This window comes from Musca vetustissima, unplaced genomic scaffold (assembly GCF_032173495.1).
Source record: "Musca vetustissima isolate MV318-11 ecotype Yass unplaced genomic scaffold, APGP_CSIRO_Mvet_v1 utg37638, whole genome shotgun sequence".
Lineage (NCBI taxonomy): Eukaryota > Metazoa > Arthropoda > Insecta > Diptera > Muscidae > Musca > Musca vetustissima.
This window is the reverse complement of record NW_026887065.1, coordinates 26,042-43,870: the sequence shown is the minus strand read 5'-3', so window position 1 is coordinate 43,870 and position 17,829 is coordinate 26,042. Positions and strand designations below refer to the sequence as shown.

Below are 17,829 nucleotides of genomic sequence, written 5' to 3'. Positions count from 1 at the left end.
ATCGGTTAATATTTAGGTGATGAAATGGACCAAATACTAAATTTTTGTCGGTTTTTCTGGTCGCTCCAGAGGCCGCAATAATGGCCCGAACATCGTGAAATTTTGCATGGAGAAGGGGATCGGGCCACAGAATAAGCATGCCTGTTTTGTTAACGATCGGTCAATATTTAGCGGGTCAAATGGAACCAGACTTTTGTGTGAAAAATGACAACATTTGTATTCTATAGCGTATATATTTACTCCTGAAGGACATACACCCGAGAAGTTGATATTATATCCAAGAGGAGTGGTTGACCTTTAAATTAATACCAATTATATTGCTGTATGTGCTCGGATGTGGGTGTTACACCTAAATATTTACAAGTATCTCCGTATTCGTATATTATTTAGTAACCCATTATGACTCTAGAGAGCGGAACTATAGCGCTGATCGCTTTGAAATGTTTCATGAGGTTCAAGTTATGGTCAAAGACAACACCTATAATTTTCGGTGATGATAAGATAATGAAGTGGACCGAAAACTTAATTTTTTGTGTTATTTTCGAGTCGATCTATAGACCACAGATGAAAGCCGCACAACACAACACAACCAACGGTGAAGGGAATCTGGACAATAGCTGTACTGAATACTCGTAATATTCGGAAAATATGTTAGTGTGAGGAAGAGGAGCTGTTTACCTCTAATAGGGCAGAGGGTGCAAATATTACGAAATATTGCGCAGGCTCGGAATAAACATCCGCAAAAAATTTAAGTTCCGTGGTTGTTGTGTAAGGTATCGTATGGTCGGCCCCGTCCGATTATACTGCTCCGCTCACTGGTTTTATTTTTTTTATTACCTAATTTTTACGCAATTTCATAGCCTACAATATTTCCGATTTTGTTACCCCAAGTCAAGTGTAGTAGCAGAACTCTATGTACTTTCAATCGTATTGCTCGTATTGCCCAATTGTGAAAACTATTTTCACATGGTTTCTATGTATTCCAAATAAGTAAATCCCGACAGTCATTAACCAAGCCGCCCCCACCCCTATTGCAATAGAAAAATTTTGAAAAAAAAATATTTGTCACATTTCCATCAAAAAGCAAAAAAGAACAACGTCATCACCCATCCATCCATCCATTTGCCACTGATTCAGCTCTGCTTGGCAATGAAGTTCGCCATTAACGTTAATGATACATGTACGCACCCTAATCCAGTTACACGCTGCTGCTGCTCAAATTGGGAGCTACTTATTTCGCTATTGTTGTTGTTGTTGCTGTTTTTTTGTTTGATGCTACTTTGGCTGCCTATTGAACCACTTATCGAATGTTAATTGGGTCATGATAATGACTTTTTTTGCTGTGCCCTACCCTGCCCTCCCCCAAAATGGAAAATGATCAGTCTGCTGACGAAAGGCCTCGGCGCTTAAGCTTTAAAATTACCGAAAACTAAATTTTATTGCAACAACTGACCTACAAAAACAACAATGAAAATTGATGATACATTAACGACAGCCTGGCTAAATTGGAAAAAATAAGTTTTAAAAGAAAAGTAAATTTTAAGATATATCTTTAAAAAATCAATTTCTTATATAGGTGCTGGAAAAAATATTTTTAAATAATCCACACCTTATATAGATGCTGATTTTTTTATACCCTTCACCACACTGTGGTACAGGGTATTACGTCTTTGTGTATGTGTTTGTAACAGGCAAAAATAATCGAGATAGACCCATGGTTCCTTTTGAGAATATGCATAGAATTACTTTCTGTGTCGATTTATGCATTTCCGTCCGTCCATCTGTCCGTCCGTCTGTCCGCCCGTATGTCCCTCCGTCCGTCCATGTATTTTTGTTAACAAAGTACAGGTCGCATTTATGATCCGATTTGGATGAAATTTGGCACAGGTCACTTAATTAGCCCAAGGACGAACCCTGTTGAAATTGGAGAAAATCGGTCCACGTTTAGGTATAGCTCCCATATAAGGGAACCCTCAAATTTTCGGTATTTTGAGGTTGTTGAGCGCGTTTTTAAACTGAATTAGCTGAAATTTGGTACTTTGAATTCTTTTCAGTATTTTCGGGTTCTTGGGCTCGTTCTATGATTGAATTCTCTGAAATTTTGTACATTGGGTTCTTATTGGGTACCAAAAAAATTTCAAAGCGATCAGCGCTATACTTTCGCTCTCTAGCTCTGTGATAATGGGTTACTAAATAATATCTGAATACGTTAGGTGTTACTCCCACATCCGAGTACATTCGACAATATAATTGGTATCAATTTAAAGGTCAACCACTCCTCTTGGAAATACCATCAACTTCTCAGAATACAAATTTTGTAATTTTCTCAGAATACAAATTTTGTAATTCTCACACAAAAGTCAGAGTCCAATTGACCCGGTCTATTTGATCTTTATCAAAACAGGCATACTTATTCTTTGTCCCGATCCCCTTCTCCTTGTAAAAATTCGCGAAGTTGCGGCCTCTAGAGCGACCAGAAAATCAGACAAAAATAAAGTTTTTGGTCCATTTCATCCCCTAAATATTAACCTATCTTTACCAAAACCAATAGGGGCCTTCATTAGCCAGAACCCATCCTACATGCAATATTTTGTGAAGATTGGTCCATAACTGTGACCTGTATCGTGTTTACAAATTATAATGGACAGAGGGAAAGACAGACGGACATAAATGTCTAGATCGACTCAGCTACTCGAGATATGACGATCGGTATACTTAAAGGTGGGTCTAGAACCAATATTTTGCGGCATTACAAACTCTTGGCAACATTGTTGTGTAGGGTATAAAATCTTTTAAAAAACCCCAAGCCATAGGCCTTAAAAATCCGCGACTTATATAAGTGTCTCAGAAAATATTTAAAAGAATCCACGCCTTATATTTGGCCTTTGAAATAATATTTTTAAAAAATCCGGCCTTATATGTGTTGTACATGTTAGTACCCTCCACCACACTGTGGTACAGGGTATTACGTCTTTGTAATGTGTTTGTAACAGGCAAAATGAAACGAGATAGACTCATGCTTCCTTTTGAGAATATGCATAGAATCACTATCTGAGTCGATTTATGCATGTCCGTCCGTCTGTTGATGTTAAATTCTAAAGAAAGTACAGGTCGCATTTATCATCCGATTTGGATGAAATTTGGCACAGCTAATTTATTTGGCCCAACGACGAACCCTATTGAAATTGGGAGAAATCGGTTCAGATTTAGATATAGCTCCCATATATATTTTCGTCCGATTTTAGGTAAATGGTGCACCAAAGTCCCTATATATCCTTTTATTTGCACGAAATTTGGAACAGGGTAATGAATTAGGTCTAGAATGATGTCTGCCAAATTTCGTGAATATCGGTTCTGATTTAGATATAGCTTCCATATATATTTTCGTCCGATTTTAGGTAAATGGTGTACCAAAGTCCCTATATATCTTGCGATTTGCACGAAATTTGGCATAGCGTACTGAATTGAGTCTATAATGATGTGTGTTAAATTTCGTGAATATCGGTTCTGATTTATGGAAGGTATATCCATATATTTTCCGTCCCATTTTATGTAAATGGTGCACCAAAGTCCCTATATATACTTCGATTTGCACGAAATTTGGCATAGCGTACTGAAGTAAGTCTAGAACGATGTGTGTTCAATTTCGTGAATATCGGTTTTGATTTAGATATAGCTTCCATATATATTTTTGTCCGATTTTAGGTAAATGATGCACCAAAGTCCCTATATATCCTTCGATTTGCACGAAATTTGGCATGGCGTACTAAATTAAGTCTAGAATGATGTGTGTTAAATTTCGAGAAAATCGGGTCAGATTTATATATAGTTCCCATATATTTCTTCGTTCCGATTTTATGTAAATGGTGCACCAAAGTCCTTATATAACTTTCAATTTGCACGAAATTTTACATAGCGTACTGGATTAAGTCTGGAACGGTGAGTGTTATGGTTCGTGAAAAACGGGTCAGAATGACGTTATTGCGTTTTGTTGAAATTCCATATATATTTTGAACGGGTGTCTGATTGAGATTAAATCGAATATCGTGTATCAATTTTGCTATACGTCGTTTTCCATTTGTCCCAATTTGTCCCATGGTACGCAGACGACTCTAAATCTGTCCGAATGAAATTAAATTTAGCATAGGTTGCAGACAGACAACCTGAAGGGTATCATATAGTCGGCCCAGTCCGAATTTACTACTTTCCTTACTGGTTTTCCTGTAAAATCTGTTCAAATTCCCTTTACATCTTAATTTCAATATTTGTTTGTTTGTCAGTAGTTGTTAAATGTCTTCGTCAAAATAATTGCGCCCTGTAACCATGTTTCCTTTAATATTTCAATCAATGCATTGGGGTTTGATAAATTTATTAAAATTATCTATGACAAGTGAATGGAGGCTGACCTGAAGGGATTTAGATAAGTTATGTATGAAACGGACATATTTGAAAGCAAAAAGGAAAGAGGAAAATATGAAAACTCAAATTTATGAAAATGCTGATTTAAGATTATGAAGCATGGAGATATTTTTTTATTGAAAAAAAATATATATTTTTAGAGGTCAATGACTGGCAATGAGTTTGCAAAAACTTTTTCATTCATTCAAAAATTCCTTTAATAATGAAGAAATAAAATAAAAAATAATTAAATCCCATTAGAATCACTTAAACCATTCATTTAAATAAATATGGCAGTGTTTCCTAAGTCGGAATAAAAATTAGAAATGCCATTGGAATTCCTTATTTTTTATTATCGCACTTTGCCCCACATTCATGTTTTTTCCAATTAAATTTTTTTCGGTCATCTATAAAATTTAGAATTTAAATTGATTTATTAGGGAACAGATCCATTTGTTTGCAAAAATTTCAATTTTCTTCTTTTGTTTTGAATGATGGATTTGAAGACCGAATTTCAATACCCTCCACCATGTGGGGTGTATTGAAAATTCCTTAAATTCAGGTCAGGACCTTTATAAGGGCACTAGTAGATTGTTTATGGTCTGCGAAAATTAAATATCAAATTACATACATGTGGTTTGTAAAACATGGGTATTAAATGGAAAGGTCGGTTAAAACCTTTTAAAATACCAAGAAATAGGCTCAACCTTTACATGGAGACGTTGTCAAACTATGGTTCTAAAGGATGAGATAAAAAACTGCAACCAAGTCAAGCGCCATAATTTTTACACTTTATTTTTAAATATTATAGAATGAAAACAAAAATGTCGGAAATAGCTTCAAATTTTACAATAAGTTTAGATTTGGTCACCTTTGGCGCAAATTATGGCCTTCAAACGGCCAATGAAACCATTACACGTTGACCGATTGTTGCTCTGCGGTATTTTGGCCCATTCCCGTCTAGGGATAAGTAAATCGACTTTTTAATTGAAAAATCTAAAAATCGAAGTCGACTTTTGATCTTTGAGAAAATCGCAAAGTCGACTTTTCAAGATCGTTTCAGAACTTTAATTCATCTTAGAGTTGGGCAATCTACTTCACTTAGCGGTTCGATCTTTCTCGTTCCTTTTTAAAAAGGAACTCCATACAGTTCCTTTGCTTCCGACTTCTACATAGTTCCTTTGAATCTCTCTCTTTCATCGTTCTTTTTGTTTTTTTTTCATATAGTTCCTTTGATCCATACAGTTCATTTGCTCTTTATAGTTCCGGTGCACTTTATAGTCCTTTGCTCTTGGTCAGATGCAAAAATCGAATAGTCGACTTTTACTTACTTGTGGTGATCGACACTTTGGTATTTTTTAGTGCCAACCTTGCTTTCCAAAATCCTCCTATCACGAATAACTTTTTTCTGGAAAATTCTTAGCAAAATGCGTTTATACGCTTGTAAACAATATAATGAGCTGTCACTGGAAAAAAATTTAACAGCTTTCGGACGAGTGGCTTAGAAATGACAACAGTCTGAAGTTGGTTACAGGTTTTTCATCTCACCCTGTATACTCTTATCTTATCTGCCAAGACATTAAATATTATTCCTAAAATTGTAAATGTTGTTCTGAATTCTTTTTTTAAAGTTTTATTTTAATCTCTCAGCAATTTAGCCCATTCATTTTTAATAAATCTCTAAAATTTGTTGTCTGAAATTTTTTCTATGTAGTTTATGTGGTGTACGTTGAAATTGCAATTTTCGAATTTGGAATATATAAATCTTGTGCTAAATTGTGCCGTAATTTTTTCACAGAATTGTTGTTGTTAAAGTTGTGCTGAATTAAGCTCAATTTGTGCTCACTTGTGCCGTTAATTTTTTTTTTTCGATAACATGTAACGTTTCCGAAATAATCGATATTTTCGAACGTATGGCAGAATTGCAATTTTCGAAATTCAAAAAATGAAAGTTGTGCTGGATTGTGCACATAGAGCACATAATTGTGCCATATAAACTTTTTGAATATCTTAAACCGTTTTCAAGTTTTTGCAATTTCGAATATATTATATAAAACCAGTATTTTTTACGGAAAATAATTTGTAAATTTGGTAAAAATGCAAATTGTGGTGAGTTGTTTTAGCCTAGCACAATTTTTTGTCCATACATTACAAATTTCTATCGCTACTCGTTACTCGCTAAAATTGAAAAATCCTTATAATTCCCATAAAAATTGTGCTGATTTGTGCTAGCCTAGCACAACTTTTCGTCCATACATCGCGAAATTGTGTTTCCACTCGTTACTCGTTAAAATCGATCATATTTATTTGGGGATAAAAATCGTTGTTATTTTGGTGAAAATGCAAATGTATGAACAATGTATATAACATCTTTGACTACTTCGAAGCTGTAGTTCTCAAGTTTCACAGTTGGTCCGAGTCTACTGGACACTTGAGCGTTGATACCATTAGCTTGGTCTTCTCGCCATTTACAGCCAGACCCACTTTGGCACGCCCTTCTCAATTAGTTCAAAGGTGGCTGTTACCGCTCGCAATGTTCGACCCATTATGTCGATGTCATCGGCGCAGGCAAGTAACATATATTCTTTGGTGTAAAGACCTTTTCCAGCAGGATGTTAAAAAGATCACACGACAAACTGTCACCTTGTCTGAATCCTCTTTTGATATTTAAGGGCTCTGAAAGGTCCGTTTCGACATTAACTGCTGACCTTATGCCAGTTAAAGTTATATTGCATAGCCGAATTAATTTTGCAAGAATGCCACACGCATACATGGCTTTAAACACCTCTGAACGGATAGGGCTGTCGAATGCGGCTTTATAGTCGACGAATAGGTGGAATGTATCGATGTGTTTTTCGTGGGTCTTTTCCAGAATTTGGCGCAGAGTGAAAATCTGGTCAATGGTGGATTTGCCAGGTCTGATGCCGGTCCAATAATGTCATGGACCATAGGCTTCAGTCGTTCACACAGCACGCTGGATAGCACATTAATTGCGATGGGAAGGAGACTTATTCCTATATAGTTTTGACATCTCGTTTTGTCTCCATTTTGTACATGGGACACAGAATGATGAGGTTCCAATCATTGAGCATGCATTCCTCTAACCAAATTGTACTAATCAGCTGGCGCATGCTCCTGACAAACATCTTACCACCAGTCTTGTATAGTTCGGCTGGTAACTCATCGGCATCTGCTACTTTATTGTTCTTCAGCCGATTAATTGGTACTCTGACCTCATCTATACCGTCACTTCTTATTGGTTCTGTGGTATCCTCTTCACCGCTACTATTTGATACCAGAAGTTTTTCAAAATGCTCCTTCCAGATCCTCAACACGCTGTCTGTATCTGTCACCAGGAAGATGTACCGGCACTGTTCATCTTTATCTTCGGTCAGAGCATGGGCGCAAATGAGACTGATGTACAAGAACTTCACTTTTATACGGATTATAGCAATTCTCTCATCTACAGGAGTTAATCTGGAGACGAGGTCTTTTATTCTCATATTAATCATAAATCCGCTGCCAAATTCACGTCTCGTTTCATGACAGCTATAATACAGGGCGTAGTCATCTTATTTACTTACTCCTGTCGCTTTCCATCGCATTTCCTGTAAGGCAATAATATCGGCTTTTTACTTCTTGAGTACAACCGCTATGGCGAACACTGCGCCTGTTCTGTACAACGTGCGCACATTCCAAGTGCAGATTCGCAGATCGTGGTCCTTTATACGTTTGCGGGAGTCGTCAACATTTAGGGGGTTTGGGTTTCTTTTTCGTTGCTTTTTCATAGTAAGAGGGGTATTCCGAGTGTGGGCAACTAACCCGACGCCCAAACCCATGTTTTTATAGTTCTTGTGGGTGAATTCGCAGCACATATCAGCCCACTATTTCAATGGATGATGAAAATAGTTACACCAGGTGACACCGCGGGAAGGTCAGTGTCCACAATTGAGATGGAAGAGGGACCAAGATAAGCCTGGACTTCGCCATGTAAAATCAATCAGAGCCGTTGCTTGGTATCTGCTTGGCAAATGATTATTATTATAATTTAAATATTGAATTTTATTTCTCATAAATTAACACCTATTAAACGAATTTTAATTGATATCACGATTCCGTTAGCTCCGCTAGCGTGTAATGCTGTAACCCAAGATAAATGTTTGGTTACACCAAAATTAATCAACAGTCATTTAAATGATGAAAATTATTTAATTTGACATTTAATGGGCTGTCAACAGTGACACAACATCACATGCAATCTGCCGCCATACAAGAGCAACAACAACAATCAGAGAGATAGAGAGACAATATTCAGAGATACAAAGAAATGAAATCAAAACCATTTTTTTTGTTATTTATTTATTTGTTAGATGTCATCGGCAATTACAAAATGTCACAATTTACCAGACAATCCATAGACAAAAAAAGAAATATGAAAAGAGATGCAAAAGAAAGACAAATCACTAAAACCTAAATGACAAAAGATATGTTTGATAAGCAAGAGGGTGGGCTGCGAGACAGATAGGGAGAAGGGTTAACAAAAAACACCAATAAATTTATTTATTATTATACATGGTGACAGCCCAACAAACATGACATCTACTACAACAAGTGTGTAACGATGACGATGATGATGCTGTGACGACAACGCTACACGCAATCGCGTCTGATGCGGCTGCTTCGAAGTGAGGGTTAGGGGAGGATAATCTTAAAGAAATTTTGTTTACTATATTTATTACATGACACTCTGGTATTGATTTGTAATTGGATATCTTCCACTAAAGGGTGCGGGATAGGGGATTCATGCATGCCTCTTTGTTTTGATATCTTCTTCACACACACAAATTGGATGCCACAATAAATCAATCCCTCCAACAATCGATGGGAAAATGTGGCAAAAACAAAAAAATATATATGTCATACATTTTATGCCGATTTTCTTTATTTGTGTTAATAATAGGTGTTGATATGTGGGGTATTGTGTGACCCAAATTTGTGTCCTCAGACTGTCCTACTACAGTTGATTAGCTGGCCGCATAGGCCTCTGTTGTAAAATAGCTCGCATCAGAGAATTGACCTCAGAGGCTTCAACAATTAAATAGCTGACTGCAACTCCCTCTACTAATCGGTAGCTGAGCTCATAGGTCTAACAATTGCAGATAACTGGTTGAAGAGAACACTGGTATAGAATAAAATGGTCTCAAGATTCGTAAATCGTAAAGATGATGATTTGAGACGTAATTATCACAAAATACGTGAAAAATCTGGCCTCAGCAAGCTCTGCTGGTGAGTAGCTGTCCTCAGGGGTACTGCATAGACTCTACCGTTGAAGAACGCAGAAGTCTTTACTGAAGAATAGTTCAGAGGTCAGAGGCCACCTGAACATTAAGAGAAGTATTTCATGACATCTAAAAATGAAGTAAGGACATCTGAGCTCAACTACCGAATAGTAGAGAGTGCTGCAGTCATATAAAGGCCCCTAAGTCCAGCTTCCTAAATATAGAGGCCTCTGAGTCAAGCTATTCTATAGCAGAGACATCTGTGGCCAGCTAATCAACGGTAAACATCTTTGTTGTAAACTTCTCTATAAAAGTGACCTCTGAAGACAGCTCATCAACAACAGAGGGCGCTCTGCAGTCTACTATTTGCTACTATATTTGCTGTCACCTACTCTATAAAAGTGACCTCTGAAGACAGCTCCTCAACAACAGAAAGGCTCTGCAGAGGGCGCTCTGCATTCTACCGTTGAAGAGAACAGAAGTCTTTACTGTATAATAGTTCACCTCAGAGGTCACCTGCACATTAAGAGAAGTATTTGATGACATCTGTAAAAGAAAGTAGGGACCTCTGAGCTCAACTATCGAATAGTAGAGAGTGCTGCAGTCATCTAAAGGCCCCTGGGTCCAGCTTCCTAAATATAGAGGTCTCTGAGTCGAGCTTTTCTACAGCAAAGACATTTGTGGCCAGATAATCAACGGTAGACGCCCTTGCTGTCAACTACTCTATAAAAGTTACCTCTGAAGACAGCTCCTTAACAACAGAGGGATTCTGCAGTCTACTATTTTTTCAAATACCCTCTATGGACATCTACTGAACAGCAGAGGGCGCTGATACCACCTACTTCACTTAGAAGAAATCTCTGATGAGAAGTGTTGTATATTAGTGATCTTTCAAGTCATCGTCATGATTCGCTCTACTGTAGAATAGCTCGCCTCAGAGGTCAGCTACTCATTAAGAGAGGTATTTGATGGCATCTGAAAAAGAATGTGGGAACATCTGAGCTCAGCTATCGAATATTTAATAATAAAGGCCCATGAGTTCAGCTTCCTAAATATAGATATCTCTGAGTCGAGCTGGGTAGACGTCTTTGCTGTCAACTACTCTATAAAAGTGATCTCTGAGGATAGCTAGTCAACAGCAGAGGTCGCTGATATCACATACTTCGCTTTAGAAAACTCTAATGTTTTGTGTTGTATAATAGTGGCCTCTCAAATCATCCACATTTACTTCCATTTAGCACTTTTCAAACACATTCAACACTACCTCCATACCATCGTGATTCGCTCTACTGTAGAATAAATCGCCTCAGAGGTCAGCTACTCATTAAGAGAGGTATTTGATGGCATCTGAAACAAAGTAGGCACCTCTGAGCTCAGCTATCGAATATTTAATAGTAAATGCCCATGAGTTCAGGTTCCTAAATATAGATATCTTTGAGTCGAGCTGTGTAGACGCTTTTGCTGAACACTGGCATAGAATAAAATCGACTCAAGATTCGTAAATTGTAAAGATGATGACTTGAGACGCAACTATCATAAAACAGAGCCTTCTAACGTGAAAAAGCTGGCCTCAGCGAGCTCTGCTGTTGAGTAGCTGTCCGCAGAGGTCTTTACTGTAGAATAGTTCGCCTCAGAGGTCACCTACACATTAATCTGATGACATCTGTAAAAGTAGGGACCTCAGAGCTCAACTATCGAACAGCTTCCCAAATATAGAGGTCTCTGAGTCGAGCTATTCTACAGCAGAGACATATGTGGCCAGCTATTCAACGGTAAATACCTTTGCTGTAAACTTCTCTATAAAAGTGACCTCTGAAGACAGCTCATCAACAACAGCGGGCGCTTTGCAGTCTACTATTTTTGTCAAATATTATAATTTTTTCAAATACCCTCTATGGACAGTTACTCAACAGCAGAGGGCACTGATACCACCTACTTCAGTTAGAATTAATCTCTGATGATAAGTGTTGTATATTAGTGGTCTTTCCAGTTATCATCATGATTCGCTCTACTGTAGAATAGCTCGCCTCAGAGGTCCGCTACATCATTCGACGGCATGTGAAACAAAGTAGGCACCTCTGAGTTTAGATATCGAATATTTAATAATAATGGTCCATGAGTTCAGGTTCCTAAATATAGATATCTCTGAGTCGAGATGGGTTGACGCCTTTGCTGAACACTACTCTGTAGAAGTGACCTCTGAGGACAGCTACTCAACAGCAGAGGTCGCTGAAATCTCAGATGATTTGTGTTGTATATTAGTGGCCTCTCGAATCATCATCTTTAGGATTTTTGAACATTGAGTTCATTTTGTCTACACGACTGTTCTCATCAACCATTTTCAACAATTTTTAGATCCCTCTAGCCTCTGTTTTAGAATAGCTGACCCGTATATGCCTCTACTTCCCCGAGGGGCCACTTTAATGAAGTAAATTGAAAAATTTTAGGAATAATTCCTAGAAGTGTTCTAAAAACTGTTTTAATTTTCTCCCTTTAGGTTTGGACGCATGAAAAAGGTCTTTAAAGTAGATTTAAATCCCTAGCTATATATCATCAATTCGATTTTAGAAAATTCATTGCTGCTTTCTTGAAATATATATTTTAGGAAATGTATTCATAGAATTTATACCTAAAACTTATTATATTTGCTCTCTTAAGGACTGGACATATTTTTTGCAAAAGGTGTTTGCAGTTAATTTTTATTTCCGGCTAGGTATCATCAAATATATGTGCAAAATACATTATTGGACCCTGAAAATGTATTTTAGGAAAATTTTTACGAATTATACCTAAATCGGATTAATTTCAATCGCTTAAAGACTTGATATATTTATTGCAACATGTGCTTGCAGTTAGTTTTAATTTCCGGCTAGGTATCATCAAATATATTCTCGAGAGTACATTGCTGGTCTATGACAATATTTTTTAGGAACAATTCTAGGTATTATTCCTAGAATTGTTCGTAAAACAATTTTAATTTGCTCTCATGAGGACTGGCAATATTTCTGCAAAGAGTGTTTAATTTTGATTTAAACATCCGGCTATATATCATCAAAAATATTTTAAAAAAATCAATGCTGGTCTATGAATAATATTTTTTAGGAACAATTCTAGAAATTATTCCTAGAATTGTACCTAAAATTGTTTTAATTTGTTCTCTGAAGAACTGGTAATATTTTTGAAGAAGTCTTCAAAGTAGATTTAAATCGCCGGATAGATATCATCAAAATCTTTCAGGAAATACATTGCTGGTCTATGAAAAATATTTCTTAGGGACAATTATAGGAATTATTCCTAGAATTGTACCTAAAACTGTTTTAATTTGCTCTCTTAAGGATTGGAAATATTTTTGAAGAAGTCTACAAAGTGGATTTCAATCCCCGGATAGGTATCATCAAACATCTTTTAGAAAAAACATTGCTGTTCTATGAAAAATACTTTTTATAAACAATTATAAGAAATTATTCCTAGAATTGTACCTAAAGCTGTTTTAATTTGATCTCTTAAGGACGGGTGATATTTTTGCAAAAGGTATTTAAAGTAGTTTAAAATCCTCGTCTAGATATCACCGAATATTTATTAGAAAATGAAGTGCTGTTACTTGAAAATAGTTTTTTAGGAACAATTTTAGGAATTATTCCTAGAATTATACCTAAAATTGTTTTAATTTGATCTCTTAAGGATTGGACATATTTTTGAAAAACCAATTTAAAGTTGATTGAAATGCTCGTCTAGATATCACCGAATATTTATTAGAAAATACTTTGCCGATGTTTGAACATATTTTTTAGGAACAATTCTAGGAAATATTCCTAGAATTGTACCTAACATTGTTTTAATTGGCTCTCTTAAGGATTGAACACATTTCAAAAGGCGTGTGAGAGTTTCTAATAGATTTTCTTTCGTTTTATTGTAGTTACAAAAAATTAGAAAAAATATGTCTTTATAAAATTTTCGAAAATTTAAAAAAAATTGAAATAAATTTTGAAAAAATTACGGCGAATTTTAAATCACAAAAAATGTTGAAATTTTGGATCTTCGTTGTGTTGGTAAGTTTCGGGGGCAAGTTTTTTTATTTTATGTAGAGAAGGAGGATTCCCTGATGACAGAAAATTCCTTTTCCCTTTTCAGGCCGTCCACTCGGCAACGGGCGCGATACGCCCCTCGACCACCAAAGACAGCCAGGAGCGTTGCGGTTCGGTACTCTGCCAACGAGTTAATGAAATTTTTACCCAAGCCAAGTTGTCACATGGCTATAATTATATTACCACCATTCCCACGGGGGCCATGAATTTGACCATAAAGCAAATGGCGAAAAGTAATAACCTAATAGGTAAGTAATGAGTATTTGCATACATGAAATGGTAATGGGTAATACCTTACTTTATTGTTTTCATTGATTCTCCTTTAGCTTTAAAAACCAAAGATGACAAATACATTGTAAATGGCCATAATCGTGCCTCGGAGGGTGGCTTTTTCGAATACAATGATGATATTTTCGATTATAATAAGGAGGCCAGCGTGATAAGGGCCAAGGGTCCATTGAATAATCCCATTGTGCTGATGGTAAATTGGGGGAAGGGAAGTAGGGGAATTTTGAAAGGGTACTAATGATCGGATTTTATGTGGTTACAGCTTCTGGTGAGTGAACTAAATACTGGGGTACAATATTCCTATGCCTTGCCGGTACCATCGGCCTCCATCTCCGAACCGGAGGAATTGCAAAGTCAATGGAATGAATTGGGCCAGCCATTGGATGAGATAGACGAATCTCCAGCCAGGGATAATTTAGTAGCCAAACCCAAGGAGAAACGTCGGCGTAAATATGCCTGGGAATTGCTGGGCTTTGGACCCTGTAGCCGGACCTGTGGCCCTGGCAAACAATCGCCAATTTTTCGATGCACTCGAGAATCGGAAAGTAAGGAGCTGGTGAAGAGGTATTACTCGCCTAAGAGATGTGCAAATATCGAAAAGGAAACCTTCCTGCCCACCATTTATCTATGCAGTCATGGCCTGTGTCCGGCCTATTGGAAGAAGGGTGAATTTGGAGAATGTGACTGTTCGAATGGTACGGCGGAGGGTTTTAAGTTGCGGGAGGTTCTTTGTTATCAGGAAAATATTAATGCGACGCATGTCCCGGTCGATGAGGTGAAATGTAAGGACCCTAAGCCGGGCACCCGGGAGAAATGTCACTGCAAAAAGCCGAAAATCTATACCAGGAATGTGGAAAAGACCAGCCAGATATATAATCGATTTATTGGTTCCACAAATACCTATAAGACCATAATGAGTAAGAACGGAATATTGGAATTTGGATTTCAAAATTAATTTCTAATTTAATATCTCCTCCCCCCCAGGCAAACGCCACACCCCTGGCAGTAGCTCCAATACCTCTACCACCCTCAAGCGTTATAATCGTGAAGAGAAATCCGGCGTTTGGCTAATGTCCGAATGGAATCAACAATGTTCGAAGGACTGCATGTATCCGCATGAACATCGTACCACATATTGTGATCGTACTGCACCCTATGTTGATCCTTGTGATCCGGTATTGAAGCCAGAAAATCGTCGAACCTGTGCAAAACGTCCACAATCGTGTAGGCGTGCGGTATGGTTTGCATCGGATTGGAGTAAATGTTCGGGTGATTGTTTAAATCGACGACGAACGAGAATGGTTTTGTGTGTCATGGATGGATATGTGGTGGATAAGAAGCAGTGCGACCCGAAAACGAAACCGGTAGAGATGACTTTGTGTGCCACGAAAGATTCGGCTTTTTGTGGACCGAAGTGGCACTACTCGGAGTGGTCAGAGGTAAGGGGGAGTAAAAAATGAAATTTCGAGGGTCTATAAAAATTGGGAAATAAACAAAAAAAAAAAAAAAAAAAAAAAAAAAAAAAATTAAAAGGAAGCTACACGAGGCGTGGATTTTTTAAAGCTATTTCTTGAGGGACCTATACAAGGCGTAGATTTTTAAAATCATTTTTTCAACGACCTATATAAGGCGTGGAGTTTTAAAATCATTTTTTCAAGGACCTATATAAGGCGTGGAGTTTTAAAATCATTTTTTCAAGGACCTATATAAGGCGTGGATTTTTAAAATTATTTTTTTTAAGGACCTATAAAAAGCGTGGATTTTTAAAATCATTTTTTCAAGGACCTATATAAGGCGTGGATTTTTAAAATTAATTTTTCAAGGGTCTATACAGGGCGTGGATTTTTAAAATTAATTTTTCAAGGGTCTATACAGGGCGTGGATTTTTAAAATTAATTTTTCAAGGGTCTATACAGGGCGTGGATTTTTAAAATTAATTTTTCAAGGGTCTATACAGGGCGTGGATTTTTAAAATTAATTTTTCAAGGGTCTATACAGGGGGTGGATTTTTAAAATTAATTTTTCAAGGGTCCATACAGGGCGTGGATTTTTAAAATTAATTTTTCAAGGGTCTATACAGGCCGTGGATTTTTTAAATTAATTTTTCAAGGGTCTATACATGGCGTGGCTTTTTAAAATTATTTTTTCAAGGGCCTATACAGGGCGTGGATTTTTAAAATTAATTTTTCAAGGGTCCATACAGGGCGTGGATTTTTAAAATTAATTTTTCAAGGGTCTATACAGGGCGTGGATTTTTAAAATTAAATTTTCTAATATTTATTTATTTTTAATTCCAGTGCTCCCGCACCTGTGGCGAAGGTGTCCAGCGCCGCTATGCCAAATGCCTGGAATTCGATTACAAGCTAAAAGAAATGACCGAATCGAATAAATGTAAATTCCTCGAACGTGAACCCGTCTACGGCACCTGTAATCTGGGCAATTGTGAAGGTAAAGAAATGTCTACCATTAAAGTCGGCCATTTATGGCGGTATCTAATAATGCTTGTGATTTTCTTCTTGATTTGTTCATGGTTTTGGCAACTATTGCAGAACTGAGAGCAGCACAATTAGCAGCGGCTGCTGCTGCAGGCCGTGTCGTCGAAGATGACGACGACAACAATGCCCTACAAGTCTATACAAGGAGGGGTGCCGTGATTGGTGGTGGAATCGGAACGGAATATGATGATGAAGAGGATGATGATTACGATGATGCGGAAGGTAGTATTAATGGTGTTGGTGGTGCTGGAGCTGGAACTGTTTTGGCTGCTGTTGCTGCTGCTGAACCCATCAGCGTGGAAGAAAGTTACCAAGATCTATCAAGTGGCAATGAGAAATTAGTGATCGCTTCGGCGCCAAAAGTATTGCAAAATTGTCGTGAGGAATTGAATAATTGTAAGCGAATCAATCGTGAACGTTTATGTAAAGTTGATTATTATAAGAAAAATTGTTGTCTGACGTGCCATGGATTTTATTGAGAGAGAGCAACAGATGGTGATGATGATGAGGTGTGAAAATCGGGAGAGAGGGGATAGGAGAGAAAATAATAGTAATAAAAATTAAACAAAAATTTGTTCAAGTCCTAATTTAGGCTAATTTCGGTTCAGATTTATATATAGCTCCCATATATATTTTCGTCCGATTTAAGGTAAATGGTGTACCAAAGTCCCTATATATGCTTCGATTTGCACGAAATTCGGTATAGCCTACTGAATAAAGTCTAAAATTATGTGTACCAAGTTTAATGAAAATCGGTTCAGATTTAGATATAGCTCCCATATATATTTTCGTCCGATTTAATGTAAATGGTGCACTAAAGTCCCTATATAACTTTCGATTTGCACGAAATTTGGCATGGAGCACTGAATTCGGTCCAGAATGATGTGTGCAACGTTTCGTGAAAATCGGTTCAGATTTATATATAGGTCCCATATATAGTTTCGCCCGATTTAAGGTAATCGGTGCATAAAGGCCCTATATAACTTTCGATGTGCACCAAAATTGGCATAATATACTGAATTGAGTCTGGAATGATGCGTGCTTAGTTTCGAGAAAATCGGTTCATATCTAGATATAGCCCTCATATATACTTTCGCCCGATTTTTGGTAAGTGGTGCACCAAAGTCCCTATATATATTTTGATTTGTACGAAATTTGGTATGGTATACTGAATTGAGCCTAGAGTGATATCTGACAAGTTTCGTGAAAATCGGTTCAGATTTATATATAACTCCCATATATAGTTTTGCCGGATTTTCGGTAAATGGTGCACCAAAGTCCCGA

General features: G+C 37.1%; 1 protein-coding gene across 1 annotated transcript; it reads left to right on the top strand.

Annotated features, from left to right (window-relative positions):
* Positions 1-13,696: 13,696 nt before the first annotated feature.
* Positions 13,697-17,024, top strand: LOC133334546 (A disintegrin and metalloproteinase with thrombospondin motifs 7-like). Its single transcript, XM_061542861.1, has 7 exons — positions 13,697-13,726; positions 13,809-14,010; positions 14,089-14,243; positions 14,313-14,937; positions 15,035-15,489; positions 16,348-16,573; positions 16,624-17,024. Exons 1-7 carry the CDS (start codon positions 13,697-13,699, stop codon positions 17,022-17,024), a joined length of 2,094 nt encoding a protein of 697 aa, XP_061398845.1.
* Positions 17,025-17,829: the final 805 nt, after the last annotated feature.

Coding starts and splice junctions, on each gene's coding strand:
- LOC133334546 (XM_061542861.1), top strand. CDS start 13,697: ATGTTGAAATTTTGGATCTTCGTTGTGTTG. Junction 14,244..14,312: donor ATAATCCCATTGTGCTGATG/GTAAATTGGGGG, acceptor ATGTGGTTACAG/CTTCTGGTGAGTGAACTAAA. Junction 15,490..16,347: donor ACTACTCGGAGTGGTCAGAG/GTAAGGGGGAGT, acceptor TTTTAATTCCAG/TGCTCCCGCACCTGTGGCGA.